This window comes from Eubalaena glacialis, chromosome 11 (assembly GCF_028564815.1).
Source record: "Eubalaena glacialis isolate mEubGla1 chromosome 11, mEubGla1.1.hap2.+ XY, whole genome shotgun sequence".
Classification (NCBI taxonomy): Eukaryota; Metazoa; Chordata; class Mammalia; order Artiodactyla; family Balaenidae; genus Eubalaena; species Eubalaena glacialis.
The window spans coordinates 62,184,613-62,199,806 of NC_083726.1; the positions used below are offsets into that span (position 1 = coordinate 62,184,613).

The 15,194-nt window shown below is 42.5% G+C and overlaps 2 protein-coding genes across 5 annotated transcripts in view; one reads left to right on the plus strand and one right to left on the minus strand.

Moving 5' to 3' along the window:
• The window catches only part of LOC133101545 (cyclic AMP-dependent transcription factor ATF-7), a 91,179-nt gene that overhangs the window by 61,416 nt on the left and 14,569 nt on the right, over positions 1-15,194 (plus strand). For all 4 annotated transcript variants that reach the window (XM_061206455.1, XM_061206457.1, XM_061206454.1 and 1 more), the window contains 7 exons: positions 1,508-1,604; positions 7,553-7,671; positions 10,769-10,906; positions 12,463-12,620; positions 13,653-13,752; positions 14,283-14,396; positions 14,983-15,135. In XM_061206455.1, the coding sequence (XP_061062438.1) occupies positions 1,508-1,604; positions 7,553-7,671; positions 10,769-10,906; positions 12,463-12,620; positions 13,653-13,752; positions 14,283-14,396; positions 14,983-15,135 (879 nt within the window). The remainder of the gene's footprint in view (positions 1-1,507; positions 1,605-7,552; positions 7,672-10,768; positions 10,907-12,462; positions 12,621-13,652; positions 13,753-14,282; positions 14,397-14,982; positions 15,136-15,194) is intronic.
• LOC133101350 (potassium voltage-gated channel subfamily E member 3-like) lies at positions 5,032-5,331 on the minus strand. Its single transcript, XM_061206065.1, has one exon. The coding sequence runs from the start codon at positions 5,329-5,331 to the stop codon at positions 5,032-5,034; it is 300 nt and encodes a 99-aa protein (XP_061062048.1).

The window sequence follows — 15,194 nt, forward strand, 5'->3', positions numbered from 1 at the left end:
CTGTTTTACTTCTTGATTCTTCATATTTTAATTGAAATTTTCCTTCACCCTTCAGGCCTATAGGCCTAGCCTGGAAGGATTTTAAGTCTTAAGCTGGCTTTAGTTATGATAGGACTCAGACAGAGCAAGTTTTGGAAAAGCTACTTTTAGATAAAATAAAGGAATTTAAACAGTTCAGTGTTGCTTTCTTGACTGGATAGGTGCTAGGATGGGGCCAACTCCTGTCTGGTTTGCAGTCAGGAAGAGCTGTGGATAGAGGGCTAAAGGTATAGTTTTGGTGGGAAGTATGTATCTATCTAATGAGGAAAGTGTAAAGAGAGGACTAACCAATCATTATTCTTAGAAACAAAAAGACAAATAGCACCATGTTTTGGAGCCTGGCTGGTGAAAGAGCTGTGGAAAACTGCAGCATCCATGCTGTTACTGTGTTGCAGGCATGTTTTAATGAAGGAACTAGCCAGCCAGCCTCAAAGGGAATTTTGAGTGTATCATTCTTCTGAATTACTGCTGTTCATCTGTTCCCTTCACCTCCCCCTTCTGAAGAAGGGGTGGGAGCATAAATTATTGTCTAGCAACCTTGTCTTACTTAGTCATAAACTGAGGCCGACCTAGCCTCACATTTTCATTGTCCTTTCACCCAAACCCCTAAATAAATAAAATCTCTATACCATCTCCTTTTTCCCTTCCCTCATCCTGGCCACAGGCTTCTCCCTACCCTAACAAAAATTTTTTGCTTGCATTTTTATTCTACCATTATATAGCCAACAACATTGCACTGGCCCCTTTATGGCTGATGGAGCCCAGGCGGGCTGCCCGATGAAGGGAGACAGCATTTGGCCAATGGGGCTGGTGTGTGCCATTACTGCTGGCCGTTGGGCCTCTGTCCTCTACAGCTCCATCCTGGCTCATTAAAACCCTGAGCCAAAGATCTGGGCAGACGCCTGCTGCAGCACTGTGGGGGCCAGGAAGTTAAATGGTTCTCCTAATCCTGCATAATTTATCTCCCTGTTAGCCCCCTCATAAACAGTCCAATTCAGCCCCACTGTGGAGAGCTTCATTCTGAATTTCCTATTTTTGTGATGACCAACTAGTACCCAGCCTTTCCCTTCTCCTTTCTTTATTATTTTTATTAAAAATTATTTTCCCCTTGTTTGCTACGAGTTTGCCTTAATGTTTTTTTCATTCGGAACCTCCTTCCTGGATCCCACTTCACCAACAATCTGTCCATTTCTCTAGTTTGGACCTGATATTACAGAGCAGTTGGTGCTACGGTCTTCCCCTTACCCTCTCCTCCAAGATTTCTAGTGCTTCGTTTTCTCCTTCCCTATTTTCTCTTTTTTAATCCATCTCCTCCTTTTCCATCATTTCCATTTTTTCCTCCTTTCTATTCCTTCTCCAGTCCCTCTTTCCAGGGACCAACCTTGTTGCAGGATGTTTGGTAGGACACTTTAAAAAGGCACTGAATGGCTTATTTTTTTTTCACATCTCTGTTTCTGTTTCGTTTCAGAGATTTACAAACGAGGACCACCTGGCAGTTCATAAACACAAGCATGAGATGACATTGAAATTTGGCCCAGCCCGAACTGACTCAGTCATCATTGCAGGTATTTGCTGCCCCAGAAGCCATGTGCCTTGATATCACCAGACAGTTAAGATTAATACCAGGGACCAGATGTACTGGGAGCTGTACTCCCCTTCTCCCATTAAGAGCCCTTATGTGATCTGCATTTAATCAGGAAAAAGGAACACTAAAAGCTCCCAAGTTTCTATTGTGTCCTCCACTCTCAGTTTTTAATACGATTGGGTTCTGTGGTTTTTGAGGTGGGTGTGTTGAGGTTTTGTCTTAGCTTTCTTTCAGTCTATTCCCTCCTTGCCTTCTTTTTATTAGGACTTTGGAAGATTTACAGACAAAAGACGCCTTTGACATTTCTCCCTACCCACAGTGAAGGGGTGAACAAAAGAAAGCAAGAGAGCCAACCTAGCCTGGCTACTTCTTTTCCACTGGGTGTCAGTGTCGTCTTCCCCCCACGCCCAGTAGGCAGATTGTCAGTTTGTAAATTCAACTTCCCTTTATGAACCCAGACACCATTGAGGACAAACAAGACACTTAGTCAGTGGGACTTTTCTAGGCCAATTTGGGTGACCTGGAACCTTTCACTGGTTTTTTTGGATATTGTTTTGCTTACCTGTGCCATTCTCAAGGGAGCATTCTCAGCAACTCCTCTCAAACCGTGCAGCAGTTCTGTTGTGCCATTTTCAGCTAGACAAACAGACAAACCAAAATGGGCTTTTTCTTTTGATACCATGAGGGGTTCTGATTTAGCCTGAGTTAAAGCAAGCTTACCCCAATGTTTAACCAGTGGGGCATTTAGTTGGTGATTATTGTATTATATCAGTTAATAACTCAGGTAAGGCACAATTTCTCTAAGTACTACTAGCCAAAATGCTGCCTGAGACACAGAGAAGGAAAGAGAGAACCTCCTACCATACATCTGTACATGAAGAAAGGGGCTTGCACTACAGATCTCCTGTTCCTTATTAATTCAGCAAGTATTTGTTGAGTATCTACTGTTTGCACCAGGCACTTTGCTGCAGCTTGTGGATTGTAATTCCTGGAAAAAGACTCGAGTTGGGGACATTGTCATTGATGATCCTTAAGAAAGCCTGGGGGAGGTCCTCGGAAAGAGTGGAGAGGGCGTAAATATATATGTAGGCAACATATACTTAAGTTTATTGTCAGGGCATGTATATATGAAAAAAATTTTTAGTATTTGCAGTCAAGTATAAGTGAATAATACAAACAATATCGATACTAAGAGAATTATTATTAAGTGAAATTGATTGGAGAAGTTTATGAAAGAGTTAAATTTGGGTCAAGCTTATCAAGTTGGAGAGGTTATTCCAAATGCATGGAAAGGCCTATGCCGCCCTCCAGCAGTGGGGAGAGAAATTGATACAGGACAATCCCAAGGAGATAAAATGTTTTCCTGTTACTCTTCACGTTCTGTTTTGGAGTGTTCGCCCCATTGCGCACTTCAGCTATCCTATCTAGTCTGGTGATTCTCATATCTCTAAATTAAGACCTGGTTATCTCACATGTATTTCAATGCCTTATTGAACACTTGCTTGGCTGTCTTTCTGTCATTCAAATCTTCATGTCAATGACTGTCAATTAGGGAACTCCTTGTCCCCTAAACCAGCGGTCCGCAACCTTTTTGGCACCAGGAACCGGTTTCATGGAAGACAATTTTTCCTCGGACCGCGGGCAGGGTGGGAGTGGGGCGGTAGGGGGAGGGTTCAGGTGGTAATGGGAGCGATGGTGAGCAGCAGATGAAGCTTTGTTCGCTCACCTGCCGCTCACCTCCTGCTGTGGCCCAGCTCCTAACAGGCTGCGAACCGGTGACGGCCCACGGGTTGGGGACCCCTGCCCTAAACCAATTCCTCTCCTTTGTTATTCACTGATATCAGTATTATCAAAATCTTGAGTTGTTTTATTCTTTCTTCAAATTCTGACTGTTCTGTTCTTTTCTGTTCTTCCTGCCATCCACTGTCACTGTGCTTGAACTCCTCCATAGTCTCCTAGCTGGCCTCCTTGACTCGTCTCTCATTCTAATCCACCTTTCATTCTATCGAAAAGCCAGACTTCCTGAAATTCTTCTCTGCTCAAAATCTGTCATTATCTTCCTGTTTTCTCTTACTTTAAGGCTATTTATATTTGGGTTTTCAGGCTTTCTATAACCTAGCCCCATGGTGTCCACCCAACTTTATTTTATTTTATTTATTTATTTTTAAGTGTCTAGCCAGTTTATACACCACACTGGTAGTAGAATCAGGGCTGGTTCTCTTTCCACTGAATCAGGTACCTGCCTTTTTTAATATGATAATCTTCTAGGTGTGATAATAATCTTCTAGAAGTAGATTTCAACTTGATATCAGAAAATTTCTCACAGAATTCATTCAAAATGTTAGAGGCTGCCTTAGAGGTAGTGAAGTCCCCAGGACTGGAGATGGGGCTGGGAAGGGCACTGGGACATGGCTGGAGGGGCACAGGAACCATGGAGCTAATGAGGCTTAACAGTCAGGGCCCTGTACTCACATGGTTCCTTCTTAAGATCTTAGGAGGGGCCCTAACAATGTATTAACATGGTGAAATGTTTTTGTAATACTTGCAAAAATAAGATATTTTAAAATTCTTTTTTTTAAGGAGGGCCCCCCAGAATTATATAAGTTTCAGGCCTAGATCCACTCCTAGGTAGCACAGAGTTTTGCAAAGCACTAGGCAAGGAGACCAGAGAACCTGGGTTCCAGTCATGGCACTGCTTTGGCCCAAATGGGCAGAATGGCACTTGCTCTGCTTCCCTCACAGGGGATAAAATCACAAATGTTAAATGGGCTGAAAAACATAAAATGTGAAAAAATATAAATAAGTAACATAACTTAGATTTCCTGTCTGTGTTATGGGATAATCATTGCTGCTTCTCAGGTCATTGAAGATAACACATCAAAAAATGTGTCCTCAGGGCATTTTCCTGTCTCATTTCCCTCTGCTACAACTTCCTCTAACCCCTAGCCCCCAACACTCCAGCCACTAGAACACTCATTTGTCATCATCTGTTGCCATTTTATATATATATATATATATAAAATTTTTTTTTTTTTTTTTTCTGGCCACACTGCACGGCTTGTGGGATTTCAGTTCCCCGACCAGGGATTGAACCCAGGCCCTTGGCAGTGAGAGCGCAGAGTCCTAACCACTGGACCGCCAGGGAGTTCCTGCCACTTTTATATATTTGTTCAGAGGGCTCCCACTGTCTGTAGTCTATCTTTGCTGGAAAAAAATCCTTATCCACAAGGCCTAGGTCTGCCAGATCCTCTACTCCTACCCCAATAATGACCTCCCTTAGCACTGTTTCTTGTTGATCTTACAAGACTAGGACTCTGAGGCCTGATGTAACACATAGCTGAGTTCTGGGGGCCCCACAAGATAATCCTCAGGAATCTTGATCTTCTGCCATCCCCGGGCTCTTAGCATCAGAGCATAGACACCTGGTTCTTGATGTATACATGATAGGGGTCACTGCGCTTATCCACTTTGCAGGAGCGGGTGTATCCCAGGATGAGGCTGCCCACAGTGGCAGCAAATAGGAACGTGATGAAGAGAATGTACACGTAGGAGTTGTCATCGCGGCCAGGTAGGCTGGCCTGCCTCTCCTCAGTCAGGTTGTCTGACCCTGGCCGGCAGAGCAAGTTGCTGTGAAGAGTGGCATTTAGAGCCTTCAACACAGTGTGCAGGCTCTCATACCAGGTCTCAGTCCCATTGGTGGTCTTCATAGCAACAGGGATTCAGGTGGGGGAAGAATCGGAGGATGCTCTCTTTCAGAAGCCTTCCTTGTTTCTCGTCCTCTCTGATCAGCCCTGTAATCTCTCTCCATTTAGGGGTACCATTCTGTAGTCCTGCCGGTGGGCAAGGCTCCCGGGGGCGCCGTCTGTTCATTGGACACCTCGCCCTGGGCTCGCGGGTGCTCCACACTGCACCCCAAGGCACTCCGCCAGCCCCTCTGCTCGGAGCCTGCGCTCAGCACCGCCTGCACCCCCTCCACTATGCGCCCCACCCAACTTTAGATGCAACTTACATCCCTAACGTGGGATGTAAGTTGACCTAGACGTACCTTTTTCTCCTCATCTATATATTGGTGCCCATACCCTGCCTCTCTCTGTGCCTTCACCTGACTTACTCCTCTTGTCTTCCTAATCTCCTCTCTTCTCTACCATCTGAAGCCATTCTTTAAAGGCCCAGCTCAAGTCCCGCTTCTTGAAACCTTTCCTAACTGCTGTCATTAATTTGTCTTTATTTAGTTTCTATAACAGTTTTATTCTCTACTGTACATGGCACCTATTTTTTGTATACTATGATACTATATATATAAATTGATTTCCTCAACTAAAAAACATACTCTTAGTTCTCTATGGCAAGAACCATGTCTTATATTTGGCCCAGGCTCCTATACTCCTCTCTCTCCCCCTCCCCCAAATATACACACAAGTGTATGCATATAGCACCAAAACACAGAATGTATTCAGTAAATACCTGTTGATTTCTTTGGAATCATCAGACCAGGCTAAGGGTTTTCTTATACGTGTTCTGGCTGTTTGGCTGTTTGTTCATGAATGGGAAAAGTTTATATGAGCCTCAGACCAGAGATCCAAAAGACCCTCTTCTGCCATAGCCATGCCCTTAGTTGCCCTGTCCTGTTCCACTTGAGTCGTGACTTTTTTATGTGCCCTTACTGAAGTACTCTCTAAGCATAAGGGAATATTACCTCCACTCACCCAGAGATGGAGGGAAAGTGGCTTTATCGTTGGCCAACCAAAGCTGCCAGAGAACCTTTTAAAACTATTTTGGGAGGTAGTGGTAATTCTTCCAAACACTCTGATTCAGAAGAGGTTTTGTTTAAATAAAAAAAAAATTATGTTGTTTCCATGGAAAATCCCACTGGACTATTCCCAGTTGATCATGCTAGAAGGAGCGATTTTAGCCCCAGATCTCACTCCTTAAAATATCATTTCAACATTGTTCTATCCCTATCATTCAGTTTAGTGGTTTAGAGTATGAGATGAATCCCTGAGGTGATTAGTATGTCAAGGAAAACTGTCATAATAGAGTTAGGACCAGGGAACAAGATTCAACTGACCTAAGAGAGAAAAACTAGAAAAACTGGGTGGGGAGAGAGAAGCTCAGATCTAAAATTCAGGTCGCTTAAAAAGTTCCCATGGCTTACCAAGAGACTTCCTCTTCCCAAGGGCAGAGGCACTGTGCCGAGGAAAGATTTGTGCAGCCTCTGAGAGGATATTTTGGCTGGCAAATCTAAATCCAAATATCCTGGTTTCTCGAATTTGCTCTCAGGCCCAGGTCTCTATGAAATGAGCTCTATTGTTTGCAGTTTCCTTTTCTAGCTCATGATCTTGCTGTCTTGTTCCCCAGACCCTAGATTTGCCTGGAATGCCTTCAGAAAGTAATAGACCCTTACCTCAGTGACAACTGAAAGACAAGGCACCATTTCTTACTTGGTAGCTTTAGCAAGTAGACTCAACCATCTGATCCTCAGTTTCTTCTCCTCATCAGATTTTAACATCCATCTGCGTATACCTACTCACTTCAGACCTAGCAGGGAGTAAGTGTAAAGAGAAAATGTCACTTAACTGTACTTGATTTTCCTATCTGGAGGTTTCACAGACTCCACCTGGGTGGGCGGTTTTGTTTTGTTTGGGGGTGAGGGAGCTGAAACCAGCCTCTGGGAGAAAGGTGGTACATAGATAGTCACACAAAAACATTGTTCTGACTTCCCTCTGCTGGCCTTGAGGCAACACAGCACAGACACCCTCTGGTGGTCTAACACCAGTCTTTACTTACTAGAGCTCCATTAAAGCAAATTTGCCTGAACACAGAGATTCTCTCCAAATAGAAGAATAAAAATGTGTTCTGTATGTGCTCTCAAGTTTTAATTTCAGGTCAAAACTAAAATAGAGGTTCCTTTTCTTTTCATGTCTACAGATCAGACTCCTACTCCGACTAGATTCCTGAAGAACTGTGAAGAGGTGGGGCTCTTCAATGAACTAGCTAGCTCCTTTGAACATGAATTCAAGAAAGCTGCAGATGAGGATGAAAAAAAGGCAAGAGACGGGACTTTTGCTGAAAAACTGGTAGTATTCAGATCTAGGCAACTTTCATTGTGCCCTGGGATAATTAATAATTAAGCAAGTTAATAATTAATTAATTTGCTTAATTGGTTAAAGCACAAAATTATGGGCTTGGTTCTGTAGAACCAGATAGTACTCACAGACCCTCGTCAGCCATTCAGGTCTTTAGGTGGTCCAGATGATAGACCAGCACAAGTGTTGGATCTTCATCAAAAATCAGTCTTCTTGCCCTTCCAGTGGAGCATTGTTCAGTAATCTATTTTTTAATTATTTTTGTTCTGAATATGTTGAAGATGTTAAAAAAGATTATAAATTACTCAGATTTTGTTAGATAACATCTTTTTTGCTAAATCCCACTCTTTTCTGAGCTAATCAGACTTCTCACCTGGACTGTTTTACTCAATCAGCCAATCAATAAACATTTATTGAATTTCGACTCTTCTTTGTTTCAGTGTATATCGCTCTTACCTTCAAGTAGCTCTCTAGTAATATTGAAGACATTAAGCTTAAGGAAGGATGTTCTTAAAGCCTTTCAAAGGATATCAACCAGGATGATGAAAGAACTAGAAATTAGGTCACTTTGGGAACATTTAAAGAAACTGAGGACATTTTGCTTGGAAAAGGAATTTTATTGGAACAAAATTTTAGTCTTCAAACATTGCTAGTTGAAGAGCTTTCATGTAAAAGAGGGGTTAAACTTAATATTCTCTGTGCCCCAGGGGTAGAAATAGGACCAGGATAGGAAGCTCTCACAAAGTGTGTTCAATTATATGTAGGCCACTTAGTATAGATATTGTAGAGAGGATTAAAATATTGGAATCACTTCAGATTCTGAGGTGCTGTGATTCTGATTTTAACCTTTATATTCAAGACCCCTAGAGAATCCTTTAGTGTGGAAGAGAGGAAATAGTTCAAGAAGCAGAGTCAAAGAAAAATAATTCCCATGGAATAAGGGGTTTTGGAAAAAAAGGAAATTGAGAAGGTCAAAGTTTACTTTAGAATTAGAATTCTGGGTTATTAGTCACTACGTAAAATCATGTCTGTGTTCCATAATAATTCAGAAAAAAATTCCAGTATCTCTGTCTCAAAACATATATACATTAACACATGTACCTCCCATAATTGCATGGTACAGTGAGGCATGGAATCCCATCAGAATATAGGAAAGCCAAGACATAAGAAAAAATTTCCAGGAGGAGCTCCTTCCCTCTTAAGAGGGAGATAGCAGGTAAATCAAGAGAGTTTGTGTATGATTTTTTCATCCATCTTAAATTATAAGAATGAAGTTTTCTTATCACTGGGGGTCTTTCCAAGTTCCATAGCTTTTCTGTGATCTTCATTTCGTGCTGTCTCCCGCAAACTAAAAGAAAGTGGGGAAACACAGTGGCATGTATTTGTAGTTCTCCTTTCAAACAGCAGAACTAGCCACAGTCTGCTTGTCCTTCTTTTTCTTCAGAGACCCAGGTCCCTCATCAATCAGTTGCTTCAACCTATGTGGTATAATTTTATTTTACAGTTTCCTTACCTCATCCCCCCTGTCATTTCTCCCTCCCCCCAAACAAAGAAATCAGTCAAATTGTTTCCACCAGGGTGTGAAGGATTTTAAACCAAACTCATTATAGGCAAATTCAAGAAAATTAACCTCCTTTTAAAGCTCCAAGTCTTTTCCACTTCCATTTTAGCTCACTTGACACAGGAAGCCATTCATAGTTAGGCCTCTATTCATTGGGCATCTCTCAGTGTTTCTCCCTGCTGGGTCAGGGGTGGTCTTCACGTCTACTTGATGAGAAGCACAGGCTCAGTGGAAAATTGTCTCCAGGAGTGTTTAATGAGCCCCAAACTTTTATGAACCACAGCTTTTCTAGGAGATTCCTCTAGGAGATTTTAAACTTGTGATTGTATTTACTTAGAGGCCTCTCCTTCCTACCACCCTCTGACTTCAGGGATCTGAGAATTAGCCCAACTGGACCTGACATGTATGTAGAAAAAATGAGGGCAGAAATGCAACCATCTTTGCTGTTGCTCATCCTTATCAGATTGGAGAGAAAGAACCATTACCACTACATTACCATGTAGTAGACACTAGCTTATCTTCAGTTTGCTCAAATACCAAGATTTCTAGTGATTAAGATAGCAAGGGATAAATTAAAGCTCCTCTTTCACCAAGAAGCCTAGGATATGGGAAGAATAGAACAAAGGACCCACTTTGTCATGAAACTGAACTGCAGTGCCAGCTCTCCTATTGTGGCGCAGTATCAGGGTCATCTCAGATGGTTTATTGTTCTCTTCAAAGCCACTTAGGGCTCCACAGTTCTGTGAATTGATTGCACCACGGCCAGAAAAGTACTCTTTCCCTTCTGGTTTTCTCCAGTCCTGCTCCTGGGACCAAGTTCTAATTTCTTTCACTGATCACATGATCAGCCTTTCCTTTCTTTGTTGCCCCAAACCCTCTTCTTCCTAACTTCTAGCCTCTAGCACCAGATTTTGGGGTGAGAACACCATCAAGCATGGAGAGTTCCCCAGAAAAGATATTTCCTGTCTTGTTGACAGTACTTTAATAGCCAATTTGATTTGTTTTGCTTTTGATAATTGGGTAACCTAGTCATTCTGATCGGCAGAAAAATTGTTCACAGCTCTCTAGTAGCCAATGGAGCTGGTTGGGAATAGGAAGGCACTGGATTCAGGAATCGTACTTTCCTGAAAAATAATATAGTCATAGTATTTGCATGGATAAATGACATCTTTTTAAATTTTCTACTTTCAGGGCCTTTATAAGCATTTTAAGGTTTTTTTTTTTTTCCCTTTCGGAATCTTTATAAGTGTTTACCCACGGTGAGGCAGATATAACTTCATTTTATCGGAGGGAAACAGAAGCCCTGAGAAGTTAAAGGATTTGGCCAGAGTTGTACATAAAACCTGGGCTCCACATTTCCTTGACTTTCAGTTTGGTGCTTTGACCAAGGACTGAACTTCTTAGAAGTATATTCCCTCATCTTTTAACTGGGAAGATATAGCTTTAACTTGAAGGGAATCATGGGGTTGAACTATGCTCATTTCTCTCTTTTAACAGGCTGCTTCTGGGCCCCTTGACATGTCTCTGCCTTCTACACCAGACATCAAAATCAAAGAAGAAGAGCCAGTGGAGGTAGACTCATCCCCACCTGACAGTCCTGCCTCTAGCCCCTGCTCCCCACCACTCAAGGAGAAGGTAAAACTACCAAGAGTCATCTCAAACGTTAATTGATAGATGAAGTTTTGATGCGTTAGTTGTATAAATATTGTGTGATACAGGAGGATTGATTATATATAAATAAATGTTAATTGTTTAGAAGATTTATATAATTACACCTATTCTCTGACCTAGCAACTCCACTTCTAAGTCCGTATGGAAGAGAAATTAGTGCATATGTCCACCAAAAGAAGTATATAAGAAAGTTCACAGCAGTTGTATTCGTAATAGTCAAAAAACTGGAAGCAGTCCAAATGTCCATCAACAAGACTTGTTACATATATAAAAAGTCATTTAGTTTTATTTTATCCTTTAGATTAACGTACTTTATGTATGTTGTACTACTTCAATTGATAAGTGGAAAAGAAAAATCACATAATTCATAAATTGAACATTAAACAATTTAGGAAAAAAGTCTTCCCAGAGGGAAGTTTTCTAGTGATTCAAAGGGAGTATCTATCAGGATTCTGATTATTATTTTTTTTAAAGGAAACTTTTTGTGAAGTATTATTTTTTATAAATTTATTGAAATATGACACACATACAGAAAAGCACATAAATTGTAAGTATACAGCTTACTGAATTTTCACAAAGTTTACAGCTTATGTAACCAACACCTTGATAATTTCATCATAACCTCAGAAGCCCCATCATACCTCATTCCAGTCTCTACTGTGCTACCAGTGGTTATTAACTTTAATATCCACTGTGGATAGAGCATCTGTACCTCGTCTTACCGCCCTCCAAAACTGGTTTGCTAACATCTCAAAACTACCCTCTCCATAAACATTACAACTGTACCCTCCCTCCTCTTTTCATCAGCAGCCAGGTCCTAGAGGCTGTTTAGAGATGTTTTCAGGGCTACTATAGCCACTGGCAATCTAAGGTCCTTACAACTTAACAGTGGGAAGCAGTTTGTTTTATCACAATATGATCATTATTCAAACTTCCGTAGCCCTTTTTTTAAGAGGTCTATAGGAGACGTTGGGTTAAGACCAATTGGGTTGCCTTATCACCAGTCTTATACCTGTCTTTTCCCATTAGAGATCAGTGGACACTTGAGCATCAAGTTTAGAATGAGAGTATCTAGATCATGAAAAATTATAACACTCCTGAGACTTACCGGGCGGTCCAGTGTTTTAAGACTCCACGCTTCCACTGCAGATCCCTGGTTGGGGAACTAAGATCCCACATGCTGCACGGCATGGTCCCCTGCCAAAAAAAATTATAACACTCCTTAGAATTTATATGGTACTCTAGTGCTTCTACAGAAATTTCAAGTGATCTGCCAACTGTCATCTCACTCATATAGCCATCATCCCTGAAAGGGAGATAGCCAAAAGGTCTTAACTCAGCATTCCTACTGAATGAGTGAGTGAGGTATGGGTCCATGATCACAATGGAATCAGGTCATGATTTACTTGAGTAGTCCAAGTGCTCTTCCCAATAAATTTATACTAGATTTTACCAGCTATGTATTTCCGTATAAGCAGTCCCTTAAAGCATTTTGTAATCTGTTGGTGTCTTCTCCCCAGGATGTTGCCCCAAAGCCTGTTGTGATCTCTACGCCCACACCTACCATTGTACGCCCTGGCTCCCTGCCTCTCCACTTGGGCTATGATCCACTTCACCCAACCCTTCCTTCCCCAACCTCCGTCATCACACAGGCTCCACCATCCAACAGGCAACTGGGGTAAGTAAAGAGAGCAGGGAGAAACAGTGAAGCCTGAATGTCATTCCTCTGTGTGAAATTATTTGATTAAATAGAGACTGTTTCTGAATACTCAAGGAAAACAAGTCACTGAGATTGTCTCTCAACATAAATTTTTCACCCCATAAACAGAATCTTCTTTACCTTTTTAGTAGACAAGCAAGAATTTATTTGGGGGTGTACTGCCTTAATTTGGAGGTTTAATACTTCTTCGATCTAAAAGAAGAATCCTTAGAACTTTAGGAAGTTCGTTATAGTGGTGGAGGTCACACAGGGAAGTATATATTTAGTTCTTGGCCTCAATCATATGGATGTTTATGGAGGCACTACTGAATGAGGCGCTGAAACCCATTAAGTCATCTTTTTTAAGTCTGGTTGTTCCCCTCAGTCCCAGTTAGGGTTCTTGGTCTTTGCTATTCCTAATTTTGTCTTCACTCCCAGCATGGCCCATACAGATTTCCTAATGGGATGACTTAAGATCCTGTCCCCAGGTACCCATGGGTTAAGAGGTTGTTGTCAGGCTTCAGCCTTTTAAAGTTTATTGTTCTCTAGACCCACTAAGAAAAATACAAAGGGATGGCTTCTTTCTTAGACAGAGTAGAGCAAAACGTGGAAAGGAACAGGAGGAACTTACTCAGATTTGGCTATCATATGACATAATTCAGCTTTGCAAAATGGCAGCTTTGGTCGAAGTATTCCTTGCCTAAGGCAAGACAGAATTTATACATGCCAGTGGTAGGGATGTTTATTTAATTGTTCTAAACTCTTAATAGGATTAGCTTCCCACCCACTTGAATTCAGTGGTGCATTTAATTTGCAAGGTGTAAAGATCTTGTGATTTCTCTCCATCTATAAGGTAAGGTAAGTAGCATTCCCTGCTTTATCCACCTTCATGAGGGTGCCAAGATTTTACAACGCTACTAGAAAAGACTGGGAAATCTGCTGTAATTATAGGAGGAGGATCATTGGCAAAAGGGTCTGTATTATGAGCATTTCACTTCATATTTCCTCTAGGTCTCCCACTGGCTCCCTCCCTCTCGTCATGCATCTTGCTAATGGACAGACCATGCCTGTGCTGCCAGGGCCTCCGGTACAGATGCCTTCTGTTATATCGGTGAGCTCTGAAGTTGGGGCAGCCAACCCTACCAAGACACTAACCCCTCCCTTCCACCTGAATGCTTATAAACACACATGAGCCCCAGGGAAACGTGGGCTCTGGTCTGTAGTAGTTGAACATGGCAGCCTGCCATACTCTTCACTAACCTCTGCCAATCCAGCACTATGGAACAGTAAACAAAGGCTCATCTGGACAATTGGCTCCTGGTCTAAGAATTGATTTTGCCAGCCTGCTGATTGGTTGATTTCACTTGGCACTAAGTACCTCACAAATTGCCCACCACTTTCCTCAAGATACAGCCTCAGCCTTTCCCATAGAAATTGTCATAGCACTGAAGGATTAGATCCCCTATCCTGTGGTGCTCCATGGGGGATGGTATTTCCCAGGCTGTTTCTGCATGCCCTATGGGCAGGTTGCATAGAACAGGCCCTAATGTGCCAATCTCAAAAGCACTTCATTTGGGGAAGCTGTTGCCCCACTAATAGCATTATGTTCCCTTCTGGTTTTTCTTCCTTCTCTTGATCCAGCTGGCCAGACCTGTGTCTATGGTGCCCAACATTCCTGGTATCCCTGGCCCACCAGTTAACAGCAGTGGTTCCATTTCTCCCTCTGGCCACCCTATGCCATCAGAAGCCAAGATGGTGAGTACATCCCAGCCTGGGGCAATGCTGGCCCTTCTGAAAGAAGTGGTATCTTCTGGGGCTTGCAGAGCTAAAGACCCACCCAGTTGTGGCGTCTGGAGAAGAAAAGACCCTGATTCATGACTCCTATCTCTTCTCTTCCACCTTTAGAGCCTGGTACATAGACCATGGCAGTGAAAAGAAGCAGCACAGATTGTTTGGAGTAGAACTCTTGCTGTTTCAGTTCCAGGGTGACAGATGGAGGGGTGGATGAGTGGGCAGGAGAGCTGGCCAGGAGGTGAATAACTGCGTAATAACCAGCCCCTGGCCAGGTTCCAGGAGAGAGCTTTCATCTGGACTCTATAGCTTCAGCAACCCCCGCCCTCCAACTGTGCCCAGGATGATAGTGAGGGGACAGAGTAGGTATTTTAGGGATCATGTGCACATTCTCTCTCTCTGTCATTTTCTTTTAATCCCTCTGTTAAGGGAAAACCAGTGTGGGAATTTTAGTTGTCGGTAACATCAGTAATAAAATCTAAGCCCACTCTTCTCACCCTTGATAGAATCTCACCCTTGACAAGCTATTTTTTCTTATCTTTTCCTACAGAGACTAAAAGCTACCCTAACCCACCAAGTCTCCTCAATCAATGGTGGCTGTGGAATGGTGGTGGGGACTGCCAGCACCATGGTGACAGCCCGTCCAGAGCAAAGCCAGATCCTCATCCAGCACCCTGACGCCCCATCCCCTGCCCAGCCACAGGTCAGTTAAACCCTTGGATGGGGGAACCAGCTCTGTCACCATTACTCTTTAAGTCATAT

Excerpts from the sequence above, each read along its gene's own strand:
- LOC133101350 (XM_061206065.1), bottom strand. The coding sequence starts at position 5,331 with ATGAAGACCACCAATGGGACTGAGACCTGGTATGAGAGCCTGCACACT.